Source organism: Helianthus annuus, chromosome 1 (assembly GCF_002127325.2).
Source record: "Helianthus annuus cultivar XRQ/B chromosome 1, HanXRQr2.0-SUNRISE, whole genome shotgun sequence".
Classification (NCBI taxonomy): domain Eukaryota; kingdom Viridiplantae; phylum Streptophyta; class Magnoliopsida; order Asterales; family Asteraceae; genus Helianthus; species Helianthus annuus.
Genome location: NC_035433.2, coordinates 26090622 through 26115781, shown reverse-complemented (window position 1 = coordinate 26115781; position 25160 = coordinate 26090622). Strand labels below are relative to the sequence as shown.

The window sequence follows — 25160 nt, the reverse complement described above, 5'->3', positions numbered from 1 at the left end:
TAATTAACGGCTTCTAATTACGTGATTAACAAACGTTTAAGCTGATAATAAGTAGTTTTTAAGGCACGAGTTAACTTAATTAGGCTCTTCGTATGCCTAGGAACGCTGATCGGACGTTGCAATGCACATATGAGGATTTTCTTGAAATCTACCGAATATTAAGCGATAACGAACTAACACCGTACAAACTACTGACAATGCCGAAAAATACGAAGTTTATACGTATAACTTATAGTTATGAATGTGGTTTTGCAAAATATTATCCTTCCGAATGACATAAAACGCAAACGTGAACGAAAAACGCGGCTGAGGGAAACGCACCGACAATGAAACGGAGGCATCGGACACGAGTATTACCTTTAAAACTGAAATTTTATGATACATTTAGTTTTGTAATTAAAATTTAATAACAGTAGTCGAGACTGGATCGAAAAACGGTTCAAAACGGCAACGACGCGAATTTACGCGACTATTATCGTAAACGACAAACAAATGCTGTAGGATCATGTATTGACCCAACCGAGTCGTTCAGAGATTTACTCTTGCTATTCAGATGCGGAATAATAAGAAAAACAAGTAGAAATAGCACAATCTTCCTTTTAACTCTCTTTTGTATTGAATAAAAACGTTTTACAGCTCAAACGTCACACCGGCAGAACTTCGGCGTGGAATTCAAGACCTCTATCACTGGAATCGCTCATGGACCTATTTATAGTGTTCTGGAGCCGCTCATGTGGTCAAGTGACACATGAGCGATCCATACATGTACACATAAGCGACCCAAGGTGACAAATGAGCGACCCGACCATATCAAGACCCTAAAAGCGACCTCACAATCTAAAACCTACACAGACTCCTGTTTTCTCGTATTTCGAGCCCTATGCTATACAATATGGTATAAGACATGATTCTAGACAATTAGACGGAATCAACAGATGTAGTGCACCAACAGACTCCCCCTCAGATGTTGATGAAGTCGTTACCACATTCTGAAATTAACACTGTATCTTCACCTCGTCAGGCTAGATCAGTCTCTAGGCTTTCTTATTCTCTCTATCTTCAGACTCCCCCTCTCGATTTGCTGGTATTCTTTTGTCCTTCAGCAACATCTTCAGGATCGTTGTCTGGCATTCAAACACTCTAATTTTCTTGATCAGATCTCTTGATTCCTTAAGTTCATCAGCATCATCAGTTTGTTATGATCTTTAGAATCAGAATCTAATCTTCACAGACTTTTAGAATTGATTTCCAGGATCGAAACTTGGCTCTCTTTCATCAGTATCGAAACCTGGTTACCTGCAAAATCTTAACCCAGAAATAAATTTCCTAGATTCATCACATATCAACAACCTGTGCAACAAACCATGACTCTCTCTCACCAATCTATGATGAACCACTTGAAGAAGGTTAGATTTATCAAAAACAATTAGATTTACACAAACACTCCCCCTCAAATACTGCTCATCATGTTTAGCACACGGAATTTTGAAAATCAATTTTCCAATATCAGTTGTCGAAAATCTTTTTGACTTTTTCAAAATTATGCTAAAACACACACAAAATCTTTTTGGATTTTTTTTCAAGGTGAGAAAATAAAATGCAGAAATAAACTATTTACAAACAATATTTTTTGTGAGCTCGTGCAAGAGGATCATATCAGTTATTAGACAAATCACCAACACCGTTAAGCTTTAAACATTCTCAGTTTTAAACAATTTACCTAGATTGTCAGTATGTTTGTCCACTTAAATTTTCAATACAAATTTCAATCGATTCGAGATACGATATTAATGTTTTAGAGACTTAAACTTAATTGTGTATCACTCCACTTGAATATACTCCTGTATCCAGATCCCAAATATTCAGTCTTACAGGTGAGTATACCACAGATGATATCTGTAAAGGGGTTAAATGCGAAACCGTGAGAGCTCAGGTCAGAACTTCCGTTCAGCAGACAGATGACGGCTCGACTTTTGGTGGGTCCCCTTTAGAGGATCTTTTTGCATTTCAACAGCAGCGACTATCAATTTTATTGTTTCATCAGCATGCTGAGGGCGAAGCTTATGTTTCAAAGCTTTAGTAGAAAGTATTATCCGGGGACTAGGTCAGTACTTCCATACAGCAGAAGTCCCGGGATAATACCCCAGATATCACTGAGTATAAAGACCTAGTATCTCAGAATACGGGACCTTTCAAACAAGATTTCGAGGGTTACCCATATATTCAAGAATAGTTACCCACAAATTAAGCAAGTTTGATTTAGGTTTATATCTCGTTTCAATTTACTAAATGTGCGAAAATCTACTGACACATCCGCAGTAAGATTGTTTAACACTTTTTAACTTTTCATTTCTTTAGCGTGCCGTGATAGTCCACTGATGTACTATCATTTCCTCTTTTTCGCAACAAAACTCATTTTTGAATTTTATCATGTTTTTGGCTTTTACAAATTTTCAAATGTTTTTGGATTTTCTGAAATTTCCCTTACTCCCCCTAAAATGCAAACACATTTTAAAGAAAATTTGAAAACTTCTAAATTTTTACCTACTAGAAACATAAAAAGTAAAACAAACTATACAGAAACTTGACAACTGACACTGAATCACATCAAATCGCCATTCACTAGGCATAAACAATCTGAACTCCCCCTATCACAAATCATTTTCTCATTTAGATTTCAAAACACTTAAGTTTGTTTTAATCAAAATGATTTTTCCGGAAAATGAATATGTGTTGATAACAACCACTTGTAGGTTTATCAATCTTAAAAACGGGGATATGGTTCATCATCTTGTCTATCTTTTGTCATGAATAGTAAATCAAGTACAAATTAATGTCCCTGATTTACCATTTGCCTCTAAGAACCTTCTGTACCACTTGTAAATGTAAACACTTCAAAGTATCCAAACATCTCAAAATTTAACCACAATTACCAATTGTGGGATCAAGATTACCACTTGTAGATACAATGGTTACCACTTGTAGGAATGTGACCTCTACATTACCATTTTTAACCAGAATGCCGATTCCTGCTTCACAATTACCCACCTGGAAGCTCCGGCATAGTCCTCTCACCTGTAAAATCATTCAAACATTAATCACAAACATTCAAACAAAAATTTTAAACACTAGAAAGATGCCGATTCATGATCCGCGATAAAAACTTGGGATCTCCGGCGTAGTCCTTCGACTATTCTGGGAAGCAAACTTCCCTCCAAGTCTTCTCAGACTTGAGGACTTTCAACTCTTTAGCTGTAGGGTTGTATGTCGCCTTTTTAGTTGCGTAAAAATCTTTCACCCCTTTAGCTTTTCCACTCAACATTTTCTCAAATATCTTCTTAACATTCCCGTTGAATGTTTTCTCGACATCAAATTTCTTTTCATCATCATAAAATTGATTTGAAATTTCAATTTTTCCAATTTCCTTCATAACCTCCTCAAACTTCAATGATGGAAGAACATCATCATTTTCTGAACTTTTCACCATAACTTGTGGCTCTTCTGGCTTTGTGGAACCAGATTCATTGCCGACTTTCACTTCACCTTTCTTCGCAACCCACACTTGGTTGTCATTTCCATGTCTTTTGTAAAATGTTGTCTTTTTCTTTGAGCATTCTCCAACTTCATTTTTCGAATTCTTAAACATTTTGGATTTCTCAGCTTTTTCTTCAACTTTGTCTTTCATCCTCTGAGAAGCTCCCTGTTTTGCTTTGAAATCTTTCGAACAATCCGATGCAATGTGACCAGCTCCATTGCATTTCAAACAGGTTTGAGCATTTCTCGGATGAAATACTCCAGTTCCATTCTTTCTCTTTTCAGCAAGAAACTCTTTGTTAGTTTGTCTCCAAAATGATTTCTGCTGTTCATCTTCCGAGCTTCCGCCTGTCACAAATTCAGATTTCTTTTTAGAATTTTTCATATTTTTATCATCTTCTAGTGGAATAAATCCTAAACCTTTCTTTTTGTAGCTACGATTTTGGTTAGATTTCTTTGGAAAACCAGGACCAGAATTGTAACCCTTTTTCTTGTTTAAACGCTGCTGAACTCTGGAAGTATATTTTTTTGGTTTTTCAAAATTTTGTAAAACTTTTAACTCAGAAATATTAACCTCTATTAGTTTAAAAGTTTTGTTGATTAGATCTGTTTTGACACTTAAAATTGGAAACTCTTTGTTGTAATATAATTTGTCCGAACCATTCAAAGTATAAACAACTTCGAATGTTTCGTCATTCAAATCAGCTTTTGATAACAAAAACTCTTTACTATAAGACTGTTTCACCGACGAATTTTGACTGTTGACTGACGACTTTGACCCCCCAGACTCAGATTTTGACTCTGTCTCCTCATCAGTATCCAACACCTGATCGACCACCTTTTTGATTAGAACAGACTCATGATCAGTATCGGACGAGGTAAACGTCACATCAATATTTTCTGGTAAAACGTCAGTTGTGTCGGTTTTAAGCTGTATATTGACTGCTTTTGCAAGTTGTTCCTCATTTGGTTTCCTAGGTGAATACCCATCCCAAATTGGAGGCGGACACTTGTTATAGCTAACGGTCGGTTTCTTACCACAGTCTTTCTTCTTCGTTAGCTTCTCGTCTTGAAAAGCTTCCATACCTGCAACAGTTGGGTAAACTCGATCAATAACATAATCAGAGGTAGAATAGCTCAACAATAACCTCCTAATCCTCTCATTTTCAATCTTTTCCTTCTCCAACTCTTGCTTCCATTTGGCACTTTCTTCAATGTAGAAATTTATAGCTTTTTGCTTCGACATTAAAGTTGCATTCATCATTGTCATCGCCTGTTCTCTTTCTGTGTTTGTCTTTTGAAGACCAGTAACTGTTTTGTTCAACACGTCGTACGATTCCTTCACATAATTGAGATTGAACAATAACTGCTCTTTCTTTTTCTCATACTCAGCTATGATTTCATCTTTTGCTGTACACTCTTTGCAGGCTTCCAAACACTTCTCACAGGGCTTGATGACTTCAATAATTTTTTCAACTTCGACTGTTTTCACAACTTCTACCACTTTCTCGACTTCGATCACCTTTTCCACTTCGATCACCTTTTCAGTAATCTTCTCAGCAACACTTTCAACATTCTGAAATTCACCTTCAAATTCAGATTGTTTATCTTTTTCATCTCGTTCCTCTGCCAGTTTCTCCATTTTTTCTGCAAAATAGAAATGAAAACTATTAGGAGACAATTGAGATTTAGCAATATTTATATGTTTCTCTTCCTCATCATCACTGCTGCTTAGATCAGGTGATTGATCAAAATGTACAGACTTATCAGAATCACCATCTGATACATCAGAATCCGATGGTGTTTTGTCAAATACAACATCCTGTTCTTGCACAGTTTCATCTTGTACAATTTCATCTGAACTATCTGAAACATCTCCAGAGTGTTCTGAAAGTCCATCAGTACTATCTGAACTTTCATTAGATGATACAAATTTTTCATCTCCACTTGATACAATCTCTCCAATAGATCTCATCCAAGCAGCAAACAAATTTGGCTCTCGGACGATCTTTGCAATGAAAGCTTTAAAACCTCCCTTTTCATCTACAAACATATCCCAACTGAAACCCTCTGGTAGTTTCTCATCATCTTGATCGATAACTCGTTCTGCTGTGGCTTCAGATGATATGTAGTCACTCCAGCTGAAATCTACCACACATGCTCTTTTGGAATCTTCAATTTTTCTTCCGTGAGCTGTCTGAGGTTCCTGTGATTGACCAACTTGCTGATAGATAGCTTTGCGGTAGTAGTCATCTTTCCCGAATGGATTCTGTGCTCCGCTAGCTTCTCTTCCTTTGCACTCTCGTTTGAAATGGCCCTTCTCCCTGCATCGAAAACACGTAACTTTAGATTTGTCAAAACCTAAAGTAGAAACATGTGCATCAAGAAAGTCATTTCTCCCGGTAATGGTTTTGAATTTCTCAGCCCGACGAAGAACACTCGCAAGACACCATTTGATATCCATAAGTTCCATTTCCTCAGCGTCTATCTGATCGTAATCCTCTTTAGTGAGCATAGGATTTCCGATTCTACCAGCAACAAGACCTTCATAGGATAATAGAACTGAACCCAGAAGTGCCATATGGTCTTTAGCAGTGTCTTCAGAGAAGCTTTGACCTTCTGGAAGGTTGAGAGCTATGTTGCACTGAATTATGTATCCATTTCCGGTTTTCGTATTCTGAGACTGAAAACCTGTGTTAGTCTCTTTCGGATTCACACTCGGAAACGATGAAAACCCAACGCTGCTCTTGTTTGAACCATGATCAGCTTTCTCAGATGAATTACCAGTACTGAAAGCGGTTTGAATTTTCGGACTTTTTTCAGTTTCAGAAATTTGAGCACTTCCTTTATAATACATTTTAATATCCTGTTGACCACCTGGGCTATTCATCCGGGCTATCTTCTGTTGTTCCAGATCTTGCCCCTCTAACTTCTCAATAAACTGCCCGATAGTTAGTCTATCATAAACACCTGTGTTCTTCAATATCATCAAATACGTTCCCCACTCTTTCTGAGGTAACGCATCAGCCAATTTTTCAACCCATTCCTCTCGACCTTTTTCAACTCCCAACATTGATAACGAACGCACTAAATGACAATATCTCTCAATTAGCTTTTTAGTATCCTCTCCCGGCAAATTGCTGAATAAATCAAATTCTTTTTTAAGCAAAGCCTTCTTGCTTTTGAGCATGCTTTCACTACCCTCGAATTTTGCTTTAAGAGCATCCCAAATCGATTTAGCAGTTTTGTCATGTTGTAGCAAAATGAATATGTCTTCTTTAACTGCCTGCTGTAACAAGCTAATCATCATCTTTTCTGCCTTGTACATTGCCCGTTCTTGATCTGTAAATTCAGATATTTGTTTAGTAACTTGCAGCTCTGTTTTAGGCAATTTGTACTCTTCCAATATGCATTCCCACGATCTGAGATGATTTGCCTGAACCCAGTTTTCAAACCGATCTTTCCATCCGAAGTATTCTTCTATACTCATCAGTTTCGGAGGTTTTTGGGTAGTTCCCGTTTTGTTTTCAATACTCATGGCTTGTGCAATTGTGGCTGGAGTTGTTGGTGTAGCAAAGGCGTTATAAAAACTAGAATCCATGTTGACTTAGCACGTATTTCAAAGTAACTGTCAGAAAAAACGATTCAACAATTATCACAAAAGCGAACCAAACAAAATGTCAAATACGCGAACCACACTTTGTTCGAAAAAGCGATCCTCGATGATCCAAATAAGCGATCCAGAAAACAATGTTTTGGAGCGGTCCAACAATTTTCCTTGGAGCGGTCCTGAGATGTGAACTTAAGAGCGGTTCAAAGTGATGTATGAAAAAGCGGTTCACAATTTTGCTGTTTGAGCGGTTCAAGTAATCCAAATCAGCGATCCACCAGTCCGAATAAGCGAACTAAAACATCCGGATGAGCGGTTCAATGAGTCAAATAAGCGGTTCCAGGTAATGAAATGTACGAATGAGCGGTTCCACCTAATACCTAAAAACGATCCATGCTGATGTCATCTCGAGCAATCCACATTTCGAACTTGTTTTGAACTGTTTTTAAGCTGATATTTGATCTGGAACTTCTAAGGGTTTATCTCGGTACTATGATGAACAGTCTGTGAGAACTTGAACGATTTTTGACCGAGAAATCTTCTTGAAATGAGAAAAGACGGTATAGAAGCAAGAAATAACACTGAAAACCGGCTATATTCTGTAGAAAATCTCCTCCGTGGCTCTGATACCACTTGTAGGATCATGTATTGACCCAACCGAGTCGTTCAGAGATTTACTCTTGCTATTCAGATGCGGAATAATAAGAAAAACAAGTAGAAATAGCACAATCTTCCTTTTAACTCTCTTTTGTATTGAATAAAAACGTTTTACAGCTCAAACGTCACACCGGCAGAACTTCGGCGTGGAATTTAAGACCTCTATCACTGGAATCGCTCATGGACCTATTTATAGTGTTCTGGAGCCGCTCATGTGGTCAAGTGACACATGAGCGATCCATACATGTACACATAAGCGACCCAAGGTGACAAATGAGCGACCCGACCATATCAAGACCCTAAAAGCGACCTGACGATCTAAAACCTACACAGACTCCTGTTTTCTCGTATTTCGAGCCCTATGCTATACAATATGGTATAAGACATGATTCTAGACAATTAGACGGAATCAACAGATGTAGTGCACCAACAAATGCGCCAAACGCGACTACCGACTTTGATTTTTCCTAATTTGATACTAAAATTTTGATTTACGACATTTCGCAGAGCTCGGGTTTGGAAAACGGGTTCGTTTATGCTGACGGGCCACTAAAAACACGGGGATCGGGCTTGTGGGCCTTGGGCCCAAGCCCACTAAGCAAAACCTACATATAAATAAGGAATAAACCCTATGATCCCCTCATTTTCACAGCCGACACCACTTTTATTTTCCCTCATTCACACCCTTGCATCTTATCTTCTTCATAACTCTACACACAGACAAATTATGTCTGATCCTTTTTAGAATATCATCATCTACACAAGAATAGGAAGAACTCCATCACCATCAACATCCTTACAAACCCTATCCCCATTTTGAAAACACAGACACCTTATTTCTTCTCTATTTCACAAAGGAAATCCTAGACACCCACACACTCACCCTCTCGTCTCTCACTTAGCTTCGACGGAGAAGACGATCGGCCACCACCACTCTTGGTGGTGGCGGCACACGGCGGCAATGGCAGTAGATCAGAAAGACGGGATTACCCCCCCTGGTTACTCTCCCTCTCGTCTCCTCTCACCTGCTCTGGCAGCTGACATCTCCGGCGACGTGGTCGGCGACAGAGCCGCCGTTTACGGCGGCGGAGTTGGTTAAGCATGGCGACGGCGGACAGACGGTGGTGATGGTGGTGGCGGCCGACAAGACACAGCGGCAGTGGCAGCGATGATAGATGGTTCAGGTAGCTCGGGGTTTGGTTTGGCTCAACCGGCTCAGGTTCAGTCAACTGCTGTCAACGTCGGGTCTCGGTTAAGCTACGGGTCAGACGTGGGTTCGGTCAAGGACAGTCAAAAAGATATCTCGGCTCAGCAGGTTGGGTTTAATTCAGTTATGTTTCAACTCGACTTGTTTTGGTTCGTGTTTGGTTCTACGCGGTTCATGCTCAGATCCGTTTTGGTTTGGGTACTATTCGGTCGACAAAGTCACACCAGTGAACGCAGCGGGTTGACTGGTCAATGTTGGTCAACGCTCAGTCAACGCCCGGTCAACAACAGTCAAACTAGTCAACTCGGGTCAACAAGTCAGCCCCGATTCGATTACGGTTCAACTCGTTTCGGTTATGGTTCATGACTGGTTCGAATGGGTCAACTGGTTTCGGTTCGGGTTTCGGGTCAACACGTCAACTGGTCAAACTTTAGTCAACGACAGTCAACTGTCGGGTCAAAGGCGGTCAACTCAGGACCCGGTAAAGTTTTAACAATGCGTTAAACTTTATATAAAGATTCGTAGATTTTTAGCTTACGCGACCGAGCTCGAACCATCCTTTATTTAGTTATTATATACGTTTAATTTTTGGCGTATTTTGGCGAAAATCATATACACATATTGTTTGATTGAATTATTGTTGCGTTTTGATTTAAAATATCGGCACATTGGATGTCGAGGTTATCCTAAAAACAGAGGAAACTCTGTCCGTTTTTCGTCAAAAAAATCCGAAGTTTCAAACATAATTATGTTATATAAGCGACGTCTAACGAGATTGAGGTATTTTTATAAAATAAATATAAGAGTATATTTATTTTGGCGACGCTTTACGACTTACAAAACGCGTTTATAACGTTTCGACAAAAGTGGATTACAAGTCAACGAAAACATATTGAAACTCTAACACTTTTATAAAATAAATATAATTAGTTATATTTATTTCAAATGTCGAAAATTATAATTTATAAAATAAATATAATGTCTTATATTTATTCCTAATGTCAACGATTCGGAAATCGTATTTCAAAAGTCTAGTATTCGGAAAATATGTAACATAAATATAATTATTTATATTTATATTTATTTCGAGTGTCGGGACTTCGAATACTCTTATAATGCTTATTCGTTTCAAACATCTAACCGAACACGACACTTATCGCACAATTATAACAACTTACTAACCGAGTTCGTTGATAACAAGTATATATATTATATATGCTTACACCTTACGAAAACTAAGAGTAGTCGTGTTACTATTTCATATACGCCTTCTATTCGCGACTACTAGCACAACTTCGTAAGTATTTATATTTACATATATAAATATATATCCTAAATCTTTCGGAAAACTAAGTCGTTTATTATCCCGATTATAAACGGGATCAAACAACCATAGATTGGTAAATCTAAGTCAAGATAACACCACCTTAGAGTCGTTTAGTTAACGACTCGGTAGAGCTCGGACACATAGTTTAACTACGTCTTTAAACTAGAAACTGATAAGTTATTCCCTGTTAGGAATACTATAGATGCACGCTAGCTACATCACATTCGTGGAATGACACTACGGAATCACACTAAGCTAGCTTGGCACAGGAATCTCAAGGTGAGTTCATAACCCCCACTTTTTACTGTTTTACATTTTTATAAAATGTTTTCGGGGGTGGAAAGACATGCAAGTTTTGCAAAATCACACAAGGTTTCGATAAATGAATATTGCATATTTATAAACCATTTTGCGACATGATTTTAACAAACTCAAATGGTTTACGAAAAGATTATGCTAAACATACCGGTTTATAAAAACATTAGTGTTTTTCGAAACATGCATGAGTTTTAATAACACGAATGACGTGGGCAAAGGCCCAAGGACATGGGCAGAGGCCCAAGGACATGAATAACTCTCACATTATACGTTAACTAGGGTATGGTTAAGCTAGGGAATGAACTGTTAGATCAGGTGAGCGAATAGTAATCTCTCTTAAGTGCCATTAATCTTGTATAAGACCGAGGGCAAAAGTGGTAGATCTATCGGGTGTAGCGAGCCCCACTCTTGGGTCCTTGTGTGGCCCATGTAGTGCTTTTGTTGTTCTAACCGGGTGGACCGGGGGAAATCCGCTAGGGTTGAGTGCTTCCTATGTCGCCACATATATTAATGTCCTTGCAAAACATTAATGATCTGTTCATAGACGCTTACATACCAGCTTTTAATACTCAGATTTTCAAATGTTTTTAAGATTCATTTGAAGTAAACTCACAAATACATGGATTTACAAACTTTGGTAACGTTTTTCAAACTATACCTAAGTAAGAGGACACGCTGATCCTGCTTACAAAGGTTTGTTTGGGCTCGGCCCATTCTCTCTCGTGCAATGCACAAAGACTCTGGTGGGCTAGCCTCACAGATTTTCATATATCATGCCAAGAAAATAATTTTACTATATTTTCTCAACAACTTTAAAACCGGTTATCAAAAAGATTTATTTTAAATCTTTTTCAAAACAAACTATGAACTCGCTCAACTTTATGTTGACTTTTTCGCATGTTCTTTCTCAGGTTGCATTTTCAAAACTATGGAACGGTTGGAATAGGAGAACCCATGGGAATTCGAGTACTTATCGGCGTTCACTGTTTAGAAGTCTTAACCATTTGCTTCCGCTGTGCAATGAAGATACCAGTCCAGTCACGCCAGCTCTGATAATTTCGGGGTGTGACAGATTGGTATCAGAGCTATAGGTTTCAGCGAATTAGGTTTCTATAGAGATACCTAGGCTCTAACCTCATCTTTCTCTGGGACTTAGACTATTAAGACTTTGAGCACATACAGAACGCCTAGGACTCGAATATGGGTTCCAACCGTTGCCGAAAACAATGAGTCAACAATTTTGGTTTTAAACAAACACAAGTGTTGTGTTGATACACGGTTCACGAAACAGATTCATACCTTAAGCAAAACTTTGAGAGTTTGGGATAACATGCATTTAGGACCTTTGGAAAACTTATGTTGAAACTCATTAAAGGTACTCACTTAGAAACTGTGACTAACAACTTGGGTAAGCGCCATTATATTATGTCGTCTATGCTATCTTACTTACCCGAGTAGGTAACCTACGTGGAACAAAACGCTAGTGCACAAGAATATATGAACCTCAAATGACACGTCAACGGATGTTGGAACACATCACATTCTACTCGGAACGAAACGCTAGTGCACAAGTATACAAGAAACTTAAACTATACGTCAGCGGACGTCGGAGTACATCACACATGACTTTCGAGGCAAGGCCTTGGGGAAACCACAAATGGTCACGACAACAATGATGCTAATCCCGTCAGCGGGAGAAACAACAACAAAAATGCGGTACTTTGCCACGTGATCCTGCAAATGAAACGAGTCACGCTGAGGTACATTAAAACAAGATTTCACAACAGTCAATACTTAGTCCGAAGAGACTCACAATGGTTACCGCTGCAAAAGAAGTCACGCGTCTTCGCATCCCCCCTATTTCATTTATGGCAATTATACAATGTTCGACATTCCATGGTAATGTCATCTAACAACCGATCATCAAATGAAATTCCAGGTAAAGTCCTTAAATTTCTTCTATTGAAATTCTGACTTTTGCATCTAGTGAGTAGAATTTTTACATTTCTACTCCCCCTAATGGCCATTGCATCACGAAGATTTTATTTCATGATAACGAACACTTAATTGCTTCATTCTTGACAAATTCATATGTTACACATGCGTTGTTCGTTACGCATGTGGCTTCACTCGAAATTGTTGCTATATCAACGTTCAATATTGATTCGCTATACTTGATCTTTGCATTGTGATTTAAATGACCCGCATTATTGTGAAGCGTTGACTCTTTGATATCGAGTCGATAGTTTCTTGGAAAACTCATTTTCTTTTGAATGGCATACATGGTTATTTTTTTTTCGTTGTGGCCATGTCGAAACTTTTTATTGATACATGAATTCATTGTTGGTTAATGTTTCAACCAAGTTCAATTGATTGAACTTGCTCGTAATACATATTCAATTTAAGATTCCATATGATGGATTGAAGCCATCATATTCGAAATAATCCCAACAAGCACTTCATTTGTTTTGAACTATAACATGCTTGTTTGGTATTTGACTTTATTGAATCGTTTCTTTGATCACGATCACCTTGTGGTGGCGTTTTTTCACAAGTTTGAAGCTTGCGCTAACCTCGTTGCTCACCTCATGTACGGATTTAATTATTTATTTATTGATATTAAATCCACATCGTTGGTCATTCATTTTAAAGCAATCTTAATACAATCGTGTGTTAAGATCATGGTACATAAATTTATGTCATATTTCGGTGTACCTCCTAGTGATTCTTTCAGAATCGATCGAACATTTTGTGATATTTATTGCTCTTCCATTTTCGATCGAAAAACATTATTTATTTGTTTCATTTTCAATTGAAAATCCTATGAGAATTGTTTGAAACAGACATTCAGATTTACTTCGTTGAATCTCTCACTTGATTTCAAAACACGGTGATGCTTGTTCAGTCACCGCTATTGTTGAATTATTTCATTCACTACGACACCTTGTGGTGTCGGTATAAACTCGTCGCTCGTGCTAATCACGATCAGCCATCTCATGCAAAACTATATATGCCTTTCGTTTGACACATCATTTAAGTAGTCTTAATGCAACTATGTATTAAGACAATGATACACCAGGTTCGGTTGTATTTCATTTCGGTGTATCCTTGCAACTCAATAATGTCAACCCGTTGATGTTATTCATTTATTGGTTCAATAGTTGACAAATCATTTCATGATTATATCCACTTGAGCTTATTGATTCTGAGTTTCAATCATACAACAACCAACACATTTTTCCTTGTTAGTAAATTCAATTGTTTCAAATATTGATTTGCATATTGTGAACGTCCATTTGAAATTCTATTGGTCGATATTTCTCTTTTGTTGGACCCCTGTAAACATAGTCACATTGGTGATAGTATCACGACACTTCGTTCACTTAGCATCGATTTCTGGAACAAACTCAGTTGAACCATTTAGTTCTTATTGATGCAAAGTATCCTTACATTCACGTGATCTGAATAGGTTTTGATTCGATTACGCGACCATTCACTTTGTTATTATTCGGACTTACCTGTGAATGGCAAAACTCTGAAGAGATAACATAGACTAAATTTCGAGGACGAAATTTCTGTAACAGGGGGAGAATGTGACAACCGGTAATTAACGGCTTCTAATTACGTGATTAACAAACGTTTAAGCTGATAATAAGTAGTTTTTAAGGCACGAGTTAACTTAATTAGGCTCTTGGTATGCCTAGGAACGCTGATCAGACGTTGCAATGCACATATGAGGATTTTCTTGAAATCTACCGAATATTAAGCGATAACGAACTAACACCGTACAAACTACTGACAATGCCGAAAAATACGAAGTTTATACGTATAACTTATAGTTATGAATGTTGAATGTGGTTTTGCAAAATATTATCCTTCCGAATGACATAAAACGCAAACGTGAACGAAAAACGTGGCTGAGGGAAACGCACCGACAATGAAACGGAGGCATCGGACACGAGTATTACCTTTAAAACTGAAATTTTATGATACATTTAGTTTTGTATTTAATAACCGAAGTCGAGACTGGATCGAAAAACGGTTCAAAACGGCAACGACGCGAATTTACGCGACTATTATCGTAAACGACAAACAAATGCGCCAAACGCGACTACCGACTTTGATTTTTCCTAATTTGATACTAAAATTTTGTTTTACGACATTTCGCAGAGCTCGGGTTTGGAAAACGGGTTCGTTTATGCTGACGGGCCACTAAAAACACGGGGATCGGGCTTGTGGGCCTTGGGCCCAAGCCCCCTAAGCAAAACCTACATATAAATAAGGAATAAACCCTATGATCCCCTCATTTTCACAGCCGACACCACTTTTATTTTCCCTCATTCACACCCCTGCATCTTATCTTCTTCATAACTCTACACACAGACAAATTATGTCTGATCCTTTTTAGAATATCATCATCTACACAAGAATAGGAAGAACTCCATCACCATCAACATCCTTACAAACCCTATCCCCATTTTGAAAACACAGACACCTTATTTCTTCTCTATTTCACAAAGGAAATCCTAGACACCCACACACTCACCCTCTCGTCTCTCACTTAGCTTCGACGGAGAAGACGATCGGCCACCACCACTCTTGGTGGTGGCGGCACACGGCGGCAATGGCAGTAGATCAGAAAGACGGGATTACCCCCCCTGGTTACTCTCCCTCTCGTCTCCTCTCACCTGCTCTGGCAGCTGACATCTCCGGCGACGTGGTCGGCGACAGAGCCGCCGTTTACGGCGGCGGAGTTGGTTAAGCATGGCGACGGCGGACAGACGGTGGTGATGGTGGTGGCGGCCGACAAGACACAGCGGCAGTGGCAGCGATGATAGATGGTTCAGGTAGCTCGGGGTTTGGTTTGGCTCAACCGGCTCAGGTTCAGTCAACTGCTGTCAACGTCGGGTCTCGGTTAAGCTACGGGTCAGACGTGGGTTCGGTCAAGGACAGTCAAAAAGATATCTCGGCTCAGCAGGTTGGGTTTAATTCAGTTATGTTTCAACTCGACTTGTTTTGGTTCGTGTTTGGTTCTACGCGGTTCATGCTCAGATCCGTTTTGGTTTGGGTACTATTCGGTCGACAAAGTCACACCAGTGAACGCAGCGGGTTGACTGGTCAATGCTGGTCAACGCTCAGTCAACGCCCGGTCAACAACAGTCAAACTAGTCAACTCGGGTCAACAAGTCAGCCCCGATTCGATTACGGTTCAACTCGTTTCGGTTATGGTTCAAGACTGGTTCGAATGGGTCAACTGGTTTCGGTTCGGGTTTCGGGTCAACACGTCAACTGGTCAAACTTTAGTCAACGACAGTCAACTGTCGGGTCAAAGGCGGTCAACTCAGGACCCGGTAAAGTTTTAACAATGCGTTAAACTTTATATAAAGATTCGTAGATTTTTAGCTTACGCGACCGAGCTCGAACCATCCTTTATTTAGTTATTATATACGTTTAATTTTTGGCGTATTTTGGCGAAAATCATATACACATATTGTTTGATTGAATTATTGTTGCGTTTTGATTTAAAATATCGGCACATTGGATGTCGAGGTTATCCTAAAAACAGAGGAAACTCTGTCCGTTTTTCGTCAAAAAAATCCGAAGTTTCAAACATAATTATGTTATATAAGCGACGTCTAACGAGATTGAGGTATTTTTATAAAATAAATATAAGAGTATATTTATTTTGGCGACGCTTTACGACTTACAAAACGCGTTTATAACGTTTCGACAAAAGTGGATTACAAGTCAACGAAAACATATTGAAACTCTAACACTTTTATAAAATAAATATAATTAGTTATATTTATTTCAAACGTCGAAAATTATAATTTATAAAATAAATATAATGTCTTATATTTATTCCTAATGTCAACGATTCGGAAATCGTATTTCAAAAGTCTAGTATTCGGAAAATATGTAACATAAATATAATTATTTATATTTATATTTATTTCGAGTGTCGGGACTTCGAATACTCTTATAATGCTTATTCGTTTCAAACATCTAACCGAACACGACACTTATCGCACAATTATAACAACTTACTAACCGAGTTCGTTGATAACAAGTATATATATTATATATGCTTACACCTTACGAAAACTAAGAGTAGTCGTGTTACTATTTCATATACGCCTTCTATTCGCGACTACTAGCACAACTTCGTAAGTATTTATATTTACATATATAAATATATATCCTAAATCTTTCGGAAAACTAAGTCGTTTATTATCCCGATTATAAACGGGATCAAACAACCATAGATTGGTAAATCTAAGTCAAGATAACACCACCTTAGAGTCGTTTAGTTAACGACTCGGTAGAGCTCGGACACGTAGTTTAACTACGTCTTTAAACTAGAAACTGATAAGTTATTCCCTGTTAGGAATACTATAGATGCACGCTAGCTACATCACATTCGTGGAATGACACTACGGAATCACACTAAGCTAGCTTTGCACAGGAATCTCAAGGTGAGTTCATAACCCCCACTTTTTACTGTTTTACATTTTTATAAAATGTTTTCGGGGGTGGAAAGACATGCAAGTTTTGCAAAATCACACAAGGTTTCGATAAATGAATATTGCATATTTATAAACCATTTTGCGACATGATTTTAACAAACTCAAATGGTTTACGAAAAGATTATGCTAAACATACCGGTTTATAAAAACATTAGTGTTTTTCGAAACATGCATGAGTTTTAATAACACGAATGACGTGGGCAAAGGCCCAAGGACATGGGCAGAGGCCCAAGGACATGAATAACTCTCACATTATACGTTAACTAGGGTATGGTTAAGCTAGGGAATGAACTGTTAGATCAGGTGAGCGAATAGTAATCTCTCTTAAGTGCCATTAATCTTGTATAAGACCGAGGGCAAAAGTGGTAGATCTATCGGGTGTAGCGAGCCCCACTCTTGGGTCCTTGTGTGGCCCATGTAGTGCTTTTGTTGTTCTAACCGGGTGGACCGGGGGAAATCCGCTAGGGTTGAGTGCTTCCTATGTCGCCACATATATTAATGTCCTTGCAAAACATTAATGATCTGTTCATAGACGCTTACATACCAGCTTTTAATACTCAGATTTTCAAATGTTTTTAAGATTCATTTGAAGTAAACTCACAAATACATGGATTTACAAACTTTGGTAACGTTTTTCAAACTATACCTAAGTAAGAGGACACGCTGATCCTGCTTACAAAGGTTTGTTTGGGCTCGGCCCATTCTCTCTCGTGCAATGCACAAAGACTCTGGTGGGCTAGCCTCACAGATTTTCATATATCATGCCAAGAAAATAATTTTACTATATTTTCTCAACAACTTTAAAACCGGTTATCAAAAAGATTTATTTTAAATCTTTTTCAAAACAAACTATGAACTCGCTCAACTTTATGTTGACTTTTTCGCATGTTCTTTCTCAGGTTGCATTTTCAAAACTATGGAACGGTTGGAATAGGAGAACCCATGGGAATTCGAGTACTTATCGGCGTTCACTGTTTAGAAGTCTTAACCATTTGCTTCCGCTGTGCAATGAAGATACCAGTCCAGTCACGCCAGCTCTGATAATTTAGGGGTGTGACAGATTGGTATCAGAGCTATAGGTTTCAGCGAATTAGGTTTCTATAGAGATACCTAGGCTCTAACCTCATCTTTCTCTGGGACTTAGACTATTAAGACTTTGAGCACATACAGAACGCCTAGGACTCGAATATGGGTTCCAACCGTTGCCGAAAACAATGAGTCAACAATTTTGGTTTTAAACAAACACAAGTGTTGTGTTGATACAGGGTTCACGAAACAGATTCATACCTTAAGCAAAACTTTGAGAGTTTGGGATAACATGCATTTAGGACCTTTGGAAAACTTATGTTGAAACTCATTAAAGGTACTCACTTAGAAACTGTGACTAACAACTTGGGTAAGCGCCATTATATTATGTCGTCTATGCTATCTTACTTACCCGAGTAGGTAACCTACGTGGAACAAAACGCTAGTGCACAAGAATATATGAACCTCAAATGACACGTCAATGGATGTTGGAACACATCACATTCTACTCGGAACGAAACGCTAGTGCACAAGTATACAAGAAACTTAAACTATACGTCAGCGGACGTCGGAGTACATCACACATGACTTTCGAGGCAAGGCCTTGGGGAAACCACAAATGGTCACGACAACAATGATGCTAATCCCGTCAGCGGGAGAAACAACAACAAAAATGCGGTACTTTGCCACGTGATCCTGCAAATGAAACGAGTCACGCTGAGGTACATTAAAACAAGATTTCACAACAGTCAATACTTAGTCCGAAGAGACTCACAATGGTTAGCGCTGCAAAAGAAGTCACGCGTCTTCGCATCCCCCCTATTTCATTTATGGCAATTATACAATGTTCGACATTCCATGGTAATGTCATCTAACAACCGATCATCAAATGAAATTCCAGGTAAAGTCCTTAAATTTCTTCTATTGAAATTCTGACTTTTGCATCTAGTGAGTAGAATTTTTACATTTCTACTCCCCCTAATGGCCATTGCATCACGAAGATTTTATTTCATGATAACGAACACTTAATTGCTTCATTCTTGACAAATTCATATGTTACACATGCGTTGTTCGTTACGCATGTGGCTTCACTCGAAATTGTTGCTATATCAACGTTCAATATTGATTCGCTATACTTGATCTTTGCATTGTGATTTAAATGACCCACATTATTGCGAAGCGTTGACTCTTTGATATCGAGTCGATAGTTTCTTGGAAAACTCATTTTCTTTTGAATGGCATACATGGTTATTTTTTTTCGTTGTGGCCATGTCGAAACTTTTTATTGATACATGAATTCATTGTTGGTTAATGTTTCAACCAAGTTCAATTGATTGAACTTGCTCGTAATACATATTCAATTTAAGATTCCATATGATGGATTGAAGCCATCATATTCGAAATAATCCCAACAAGCACTTCATTTGTTTTGAACTATAACATGCTTGTTTGGTATTTGACTTTATTGAATCGTTTCTTTGATCACGATCACCTTGTGGTGGCGTTTTTTCACAAGTTTGAAGCTTGCGCTAACCTCGTTGCTCACCTCATGTACGGATTTAATTATTTATTTATTGATATTAAATCCACATCGTTGGTCATTCATTTTAAAGCAATCTTAATACAATCGTGTGTTAAGATCATGGTACATAAATTTATGTCATATTTCGGTGTACCTCCTAGTGATTCTTTCAGAATCGATCGAACATTTTGTGATATTTATTGCTCTTCCATTTTCGATCGAAAAACATTATTTATTTGTTTCATTTTCAATTGAAAATCCTATGAGAATTGTTTGAAACAGACATTCAGATTTACTTCGTTGAATCTCTCACTTGATTTCAAAACACGGTGATGCTTGTTCAGTCACCGCTATTGTTGAATTATTTCATTCACTACGACACCTTGTGGTGTCGGTATAAACTCGTCGCTCATGCTAATCACGATCAGCCATCTCATGCAAAACTATATATGCCTTTCGTTTGACACATCATTTAAGTAGTCTTAATGCAACTATGTATTAAGACAATGATACACCAGGTTCGGTTGTATTTCATTTCGGTGTATCCTTGCAACTCAATAATGTCAACCCGTTGATGTTATTCATTTATTGGTTCAATAGTTGACAAATCATTTCATGATTATATCCACTTGAGCTTATTGATTCTGAGTTTCAATCATACAACAACCAACACATTTTTCCTTGTTAGTAAATTCAATTGTTTCAAATATTGATTTGCATATTGTGAACGTCCATTTGAAATTCTATTGGTCGATATTTCTCTTTTGTTGGACCCCTGTAAACATAGTCACATTGGTGATAGTATCACGACACTTCGTTCACTTAGCATCGATTTCTGGAACAAACTCAGTTGAACCATTTAGTTCTTATTGATGCAAAGTATCCTTACATTCACGTGATCTGAATAGGTTTTGATTCGATTACGCGACCATTCACTTTGTTATTATTCGGACTTACCTGTGAATGGCAAAACTCTGAAGAGATAACATAGACTAAATTTCGAGGACGAAATTTCTGTAACAGGGGGAGAATGTGACAACCGGTAATTAACGGCTTCTAATTACGTGATTAACAAACCTTTAAGCTGATAATAAGTAGTTTTTAAGGCACGAGTTAACTTAATTAGGCTCTTGGTATGCCTAGGAACGCTGATCAGACGTTGCAATGCACATAGGAGGATTTTCTTGAAATCTACCGAATATTAAGCGATAACGAACTAACACCGTACAAACTACTGACAATGCCGAAAAATACGAAGTTTATACGTATAACTTATAGTTATGAATGTGGTTTTGCAAAATATTATCCTTCCGAATGACATAAAACGCAAACGTGAACGAAAAACGCGGCTGAGGGAAACGCACCGACAATGAAACGGAGGCATCGGACACGAGTATTACCTTTAAAACTGAAATTTTATGATACATTTAGTTTTGTAATTAAAATTTAATAACCGAAGTCGAGACTGGATCGAAAAACGGTTCAAAACGGCAACGACGCGAATTTACGCGACTATTATCGTAAACGACAAACAAATGCGCCAAACGCGACTACCGACTTTGATTTTTCCTAATTTGATACTAAAATTTTGATTTACGACATTTCGCAGAGCTCGGGTTTGGAAAACGGGTTCGTTTATGCTGACGGGCCACTAAAAACACGGGGATCGGGCTTGTGGGCCTTGGGCCCAAGCCCACTAAGCAAAACCTACATATAAATAAGGAATAAACCCTATGATCCCCTCATTTTCACAGCCGACACCACTTTTATTTTCCCTCATTCACACCCTTGCATCTTATCTTCTTCATAACTCTACACACAGACAAATTATGTCTGATCCTTTTTAGAATATCATCATCTACACAAGAATAGGAAGAACTCCATCACCATCAACATCCTTACAAACCCTATCCCCATTTTGAAAACACAGACACCTTATTTCTTCTCTATTTCACAAAGGAAATCCTAGACACCCACACACTCACCCTCTCGTCTCTCACTTAGCTTCGACGGAGAAGACGATCGGCCACCACCACTCTTGGTGGTGGCGGCACACGGCGGCAATGGCAGTAGATCAGAAAGACGGGATTACCCCCCCTGGTTACTCTCCCTCTCGTCTCCTCTCACCTGCTCTGGCAGCTGACATCTCCGGCGACGTGGTCGGCGACAGAGCCGCCGTTTACGGCGGCGGAGTTGGTTAAGCATGGCGACGGCGGACAGACGGTGGTGATGGTGGTGGCGGCCGACAAGACACAGCGGCAGTGGCAGCGATGATAGATGGTTCAGGTAGCTCGGGGTTTGGTTTGGCTCAACCGGCTCAGGTTCAGTCAACTGCTGTCAACGTTGGGTCTCGGTTAAGCTACGGGTCAGACGTGGGTTCGGTCAAGGACAGTAAAAAAGATATCTCGGCTCAGCAGGTTGGGTTTAATTCAGTTATGTTTCAACTCGACTTGTTTTGGTTCGTGTTTGGTTCTACGCGGTTCATGCTCAGATCCGTTTTGGTTTGGGTACTATTCGGTCGACAAAGTCACACCAGTGAACGCAGCGGGTTGACTGGTCAATGCTGGTCAACAATAGTCAAACTAGTCAACTCGGGTCAACAAGTCAGCCCCGATTCGATTACGGTTCAACTCGTTTCGGTTATGGTTCAAGACTGGTTCGAATGGGTCAACTGGTTTCGGTTCGGGTTTCGGGTCAACACGTCAACTGGTCAAACTTTAGTCAACGACAGTCAACTGTCGGGTCAAAGGCGGTCAACTCATGACCCGGTAAAGTTTTAACAATGCGTTAAACTTTATATAAAGATTCGTAGATTTTTAGCTTACGCGACCGAGCTCGAACCATCCTTTATTTAGTTATTATATACGTTTAATTTTTGGCGTATTTTGGCGAAAATCATATACACATATTGTTTGATTGAATTATTGTAGCGATTTATTTTAAAATATCGGCACATTGGATGTCGAGGTTATCCTAAAAACAGAGGAAACTCTGTCCGTTTTTCGTCAAAAAAATCCGAAGTTTCAAACATAATTATGTTATATAAGCGACGTCTAACGAGATTGAGGTATTTTTATAAAATAAATATAAGAGTATATTTATTTTGGCGACGCTTTACGACTTACAAAACGCGTTTATAACGTTTCGACAAAAGTGGATTACAAGTCAACGAAAACATATTGAAACTCTAACACTTTTATAAAATAAATATAATTAGTTATATTTATTTCAAACGTCGAAAATTATAATTTATAAAATAAATATAATGTCTTATATTTATTCCTAATGTCAACGATTCGGAAATCGTATTTCAAAAGTCTAGTATTCGGAAAATATGTAACATAAATATAATTATTTATATTTATATTTATTTCGAGTGTCGGGACTTCGAATACTCTTATAATGCTTATTCGTTTCAAACATCTAACCGAACACGACACTTATCGCACAATTATAACAACTTACTAACCGAGTTCGTTGATAACAAGTATATATATTATATGTGCTTACACCTTACGAAAACTAAGAGTAGTCGTGTTACTATTTCATATACGCCTTCTATTCGCGACTACTAGCACAACTTCGTAAGTATTTATATTTACATATATAAATATATATCCTAAATCTTTCGGAAAACTAAGTCGTTTATTATCCCGATTATAAACGGGATCAAACAACCATAGATTGGTAAATCTAAGTCAAGATAACACCACCTTAGAGTCGTTTAGTTAACGACTCGGTAGAGCTCGGACACGTAGTTTAACTACGTCTTTAAACTAGAAACTGATAAGTTATTCCCTGTTAGGAATACTATAGATGCACGCTAGCTACATCACATTCGTGGAATGACACTACGGAATCACACTAAGCTAGCTTTGCACAGGAATCTCAAGGTGAGTTCATAACCCCCACTTTTTACTGTTTTACATTTTTATAAAATGTTTTCGGGGGTGGAAAGACATGCAAGTTTTGCAAAATCACACAAGGTTTCGATAAATGAATATTGCATATTTATAAACCATTTTGCGACATGATTTTAACAAACTCAAATGGTTTACGAAAAGATTATGCTAAACATACCGGTTTATAAAAACATTAGTGTTTTTCGAAACATGCATGAGTTTTAATAACACGAATGACGTGGGCAAAGGCCCAAGGACATGGGCAGAGGCCCAAGGACATGAATAACTCTCACATTATACGTTAACTAGGGTATGGTTAAGCTAGGGAATGAACTGTTAGATCAGGTGAGCGAATAGTAATCTCTCTTAAGTGCCATTAATCTTGTATAAGACCGAGGGCAAAAGTGGTAGATCTATCGGGTGTAGCGAGCCCCACTCTTGGGTCCTTGTGTGGCCCATGTAGTGCTTTTGTTGTTCTAACCGGGTGGACCGGGGGAAATCCGCTAGGGTTGAGTGCTTCCTATGTCGCCACATATATTAATGTCCTTGCAAAACATTAATGATCTGTTCATAGACGCTTACATACCAGCTTTTAATACTCAGATTTTCAAATGTTTTTAAGATTCATTTGAAGTAAACTCACAAATACATGGATTTACAAACTTTGGTAACGTTTTTCAAACTATACCTAAGTAAGAGGACACGCTGATCCTGCTTACAAAGGTTTGTTTGGGCTCGGCCCATTCTCTCTCGTGCAATGCACAAAGACTCTGGTGGGCTAGCCTCACAGATTTTCATATATCATGCCAAGAAAATAATTTTACTATATTTTCTCAACAACTTTAAAACCGGTTATCAAAAAGATTTATTTTAAATCTTTTTCAAAACAAACTATGAACTCGCTCAACTTTATGTTGACTTTTTCGCATGTTCTTTCTCAGGTTGAATTTTCAAAACTATGGAACGGTTGGAATAGGAGAACCCATGGGAATTCGAGTACTTATCGGCGTTCACTGTTTAGAAGTCTTAACCATTTGCTTCCGCTGTGCAATGAAGATACCAGTCCAGTCACGCCAGCTCTGATAATTTCGGGGTGTGACACAAACCCACACCTTTGATCTGAATTTGTTCTCTAAGTTGATGTGTTATCACTTCATACTTGAGAATATTCGGATCAAAGCTTCCATTCTTGGACCCGTGGTAAGTATTCTTTCGTTCTTTTCTTTCGTTTTATCGCTAAAGTCAAACTGCGTTTGACTTTCTGCTTTGACCAGTTCATGGTCAACGCGAAGTTCGTTTGAACTTCATAATGTGAGTGTAATCATGATGGTCATAGTCCCTAGTGACTATACCTACTTATTACCACGTTACCTAGGCTCAGTGACGAGTCGTAGCTTCGGTCAAAATGCGTATTCTCGCGTATTTTGTAACCAAGCTACTTATAGGTATCAAAACCGTTTGTTTTGATACCAAACCTGTTTTCTAACTTTGTTAAACATGTTTCGATATGTTTAGCTCGTCACTTTTAGT

The 25160-nt window shown here is 38.4% G+C and overlaps 1 protein-coding gene across 2 annotated transcripts; it reads left to right on the top strand.

Annotated features, from left to right (window-relative positions):
* The first annotated feature begins 15469 nt into the window (after window positions 1-15469).
* Window positions 15470-17087, top strand: LOC118482111. 2 transcript variants are annotated; one of them, XM_035977600.1, is made up of 2 exons: window positions 15470-16004; window positions 17042-17087. In XM_035977600.1, exons 1-2 carry the CDS (start codon window positions 15485-15487, stop codon window positions 17050-17052), a joined length of 531 nt encoding a protein of 176 aa, XP_035833493.1. In that variant the 5' UTR covers window positions 15470-15484; the 3' UTR covers window positions 17053-17087. The 2 variants fall into 2 exon arrangements, with proteins under 2 accessions (XP_035833493.1, XP_035833490.1); XM_035977597.1 differs by having other exon boundaries at window positions 17053-17074.
* The last annotated feature ends 8073 nt before the right edge of the window (window positions 17088-25160 follow it).

Excerpts from the sequence above, each read along its gene's own strand:
- LOC118482111 (XM_035977600.1), top strand. The coding sequence starts at position 15,485 with ATGATAGATGGTTCAGGTAGCTCGGGGTTTGGTTTGGCTCAACCGGCT.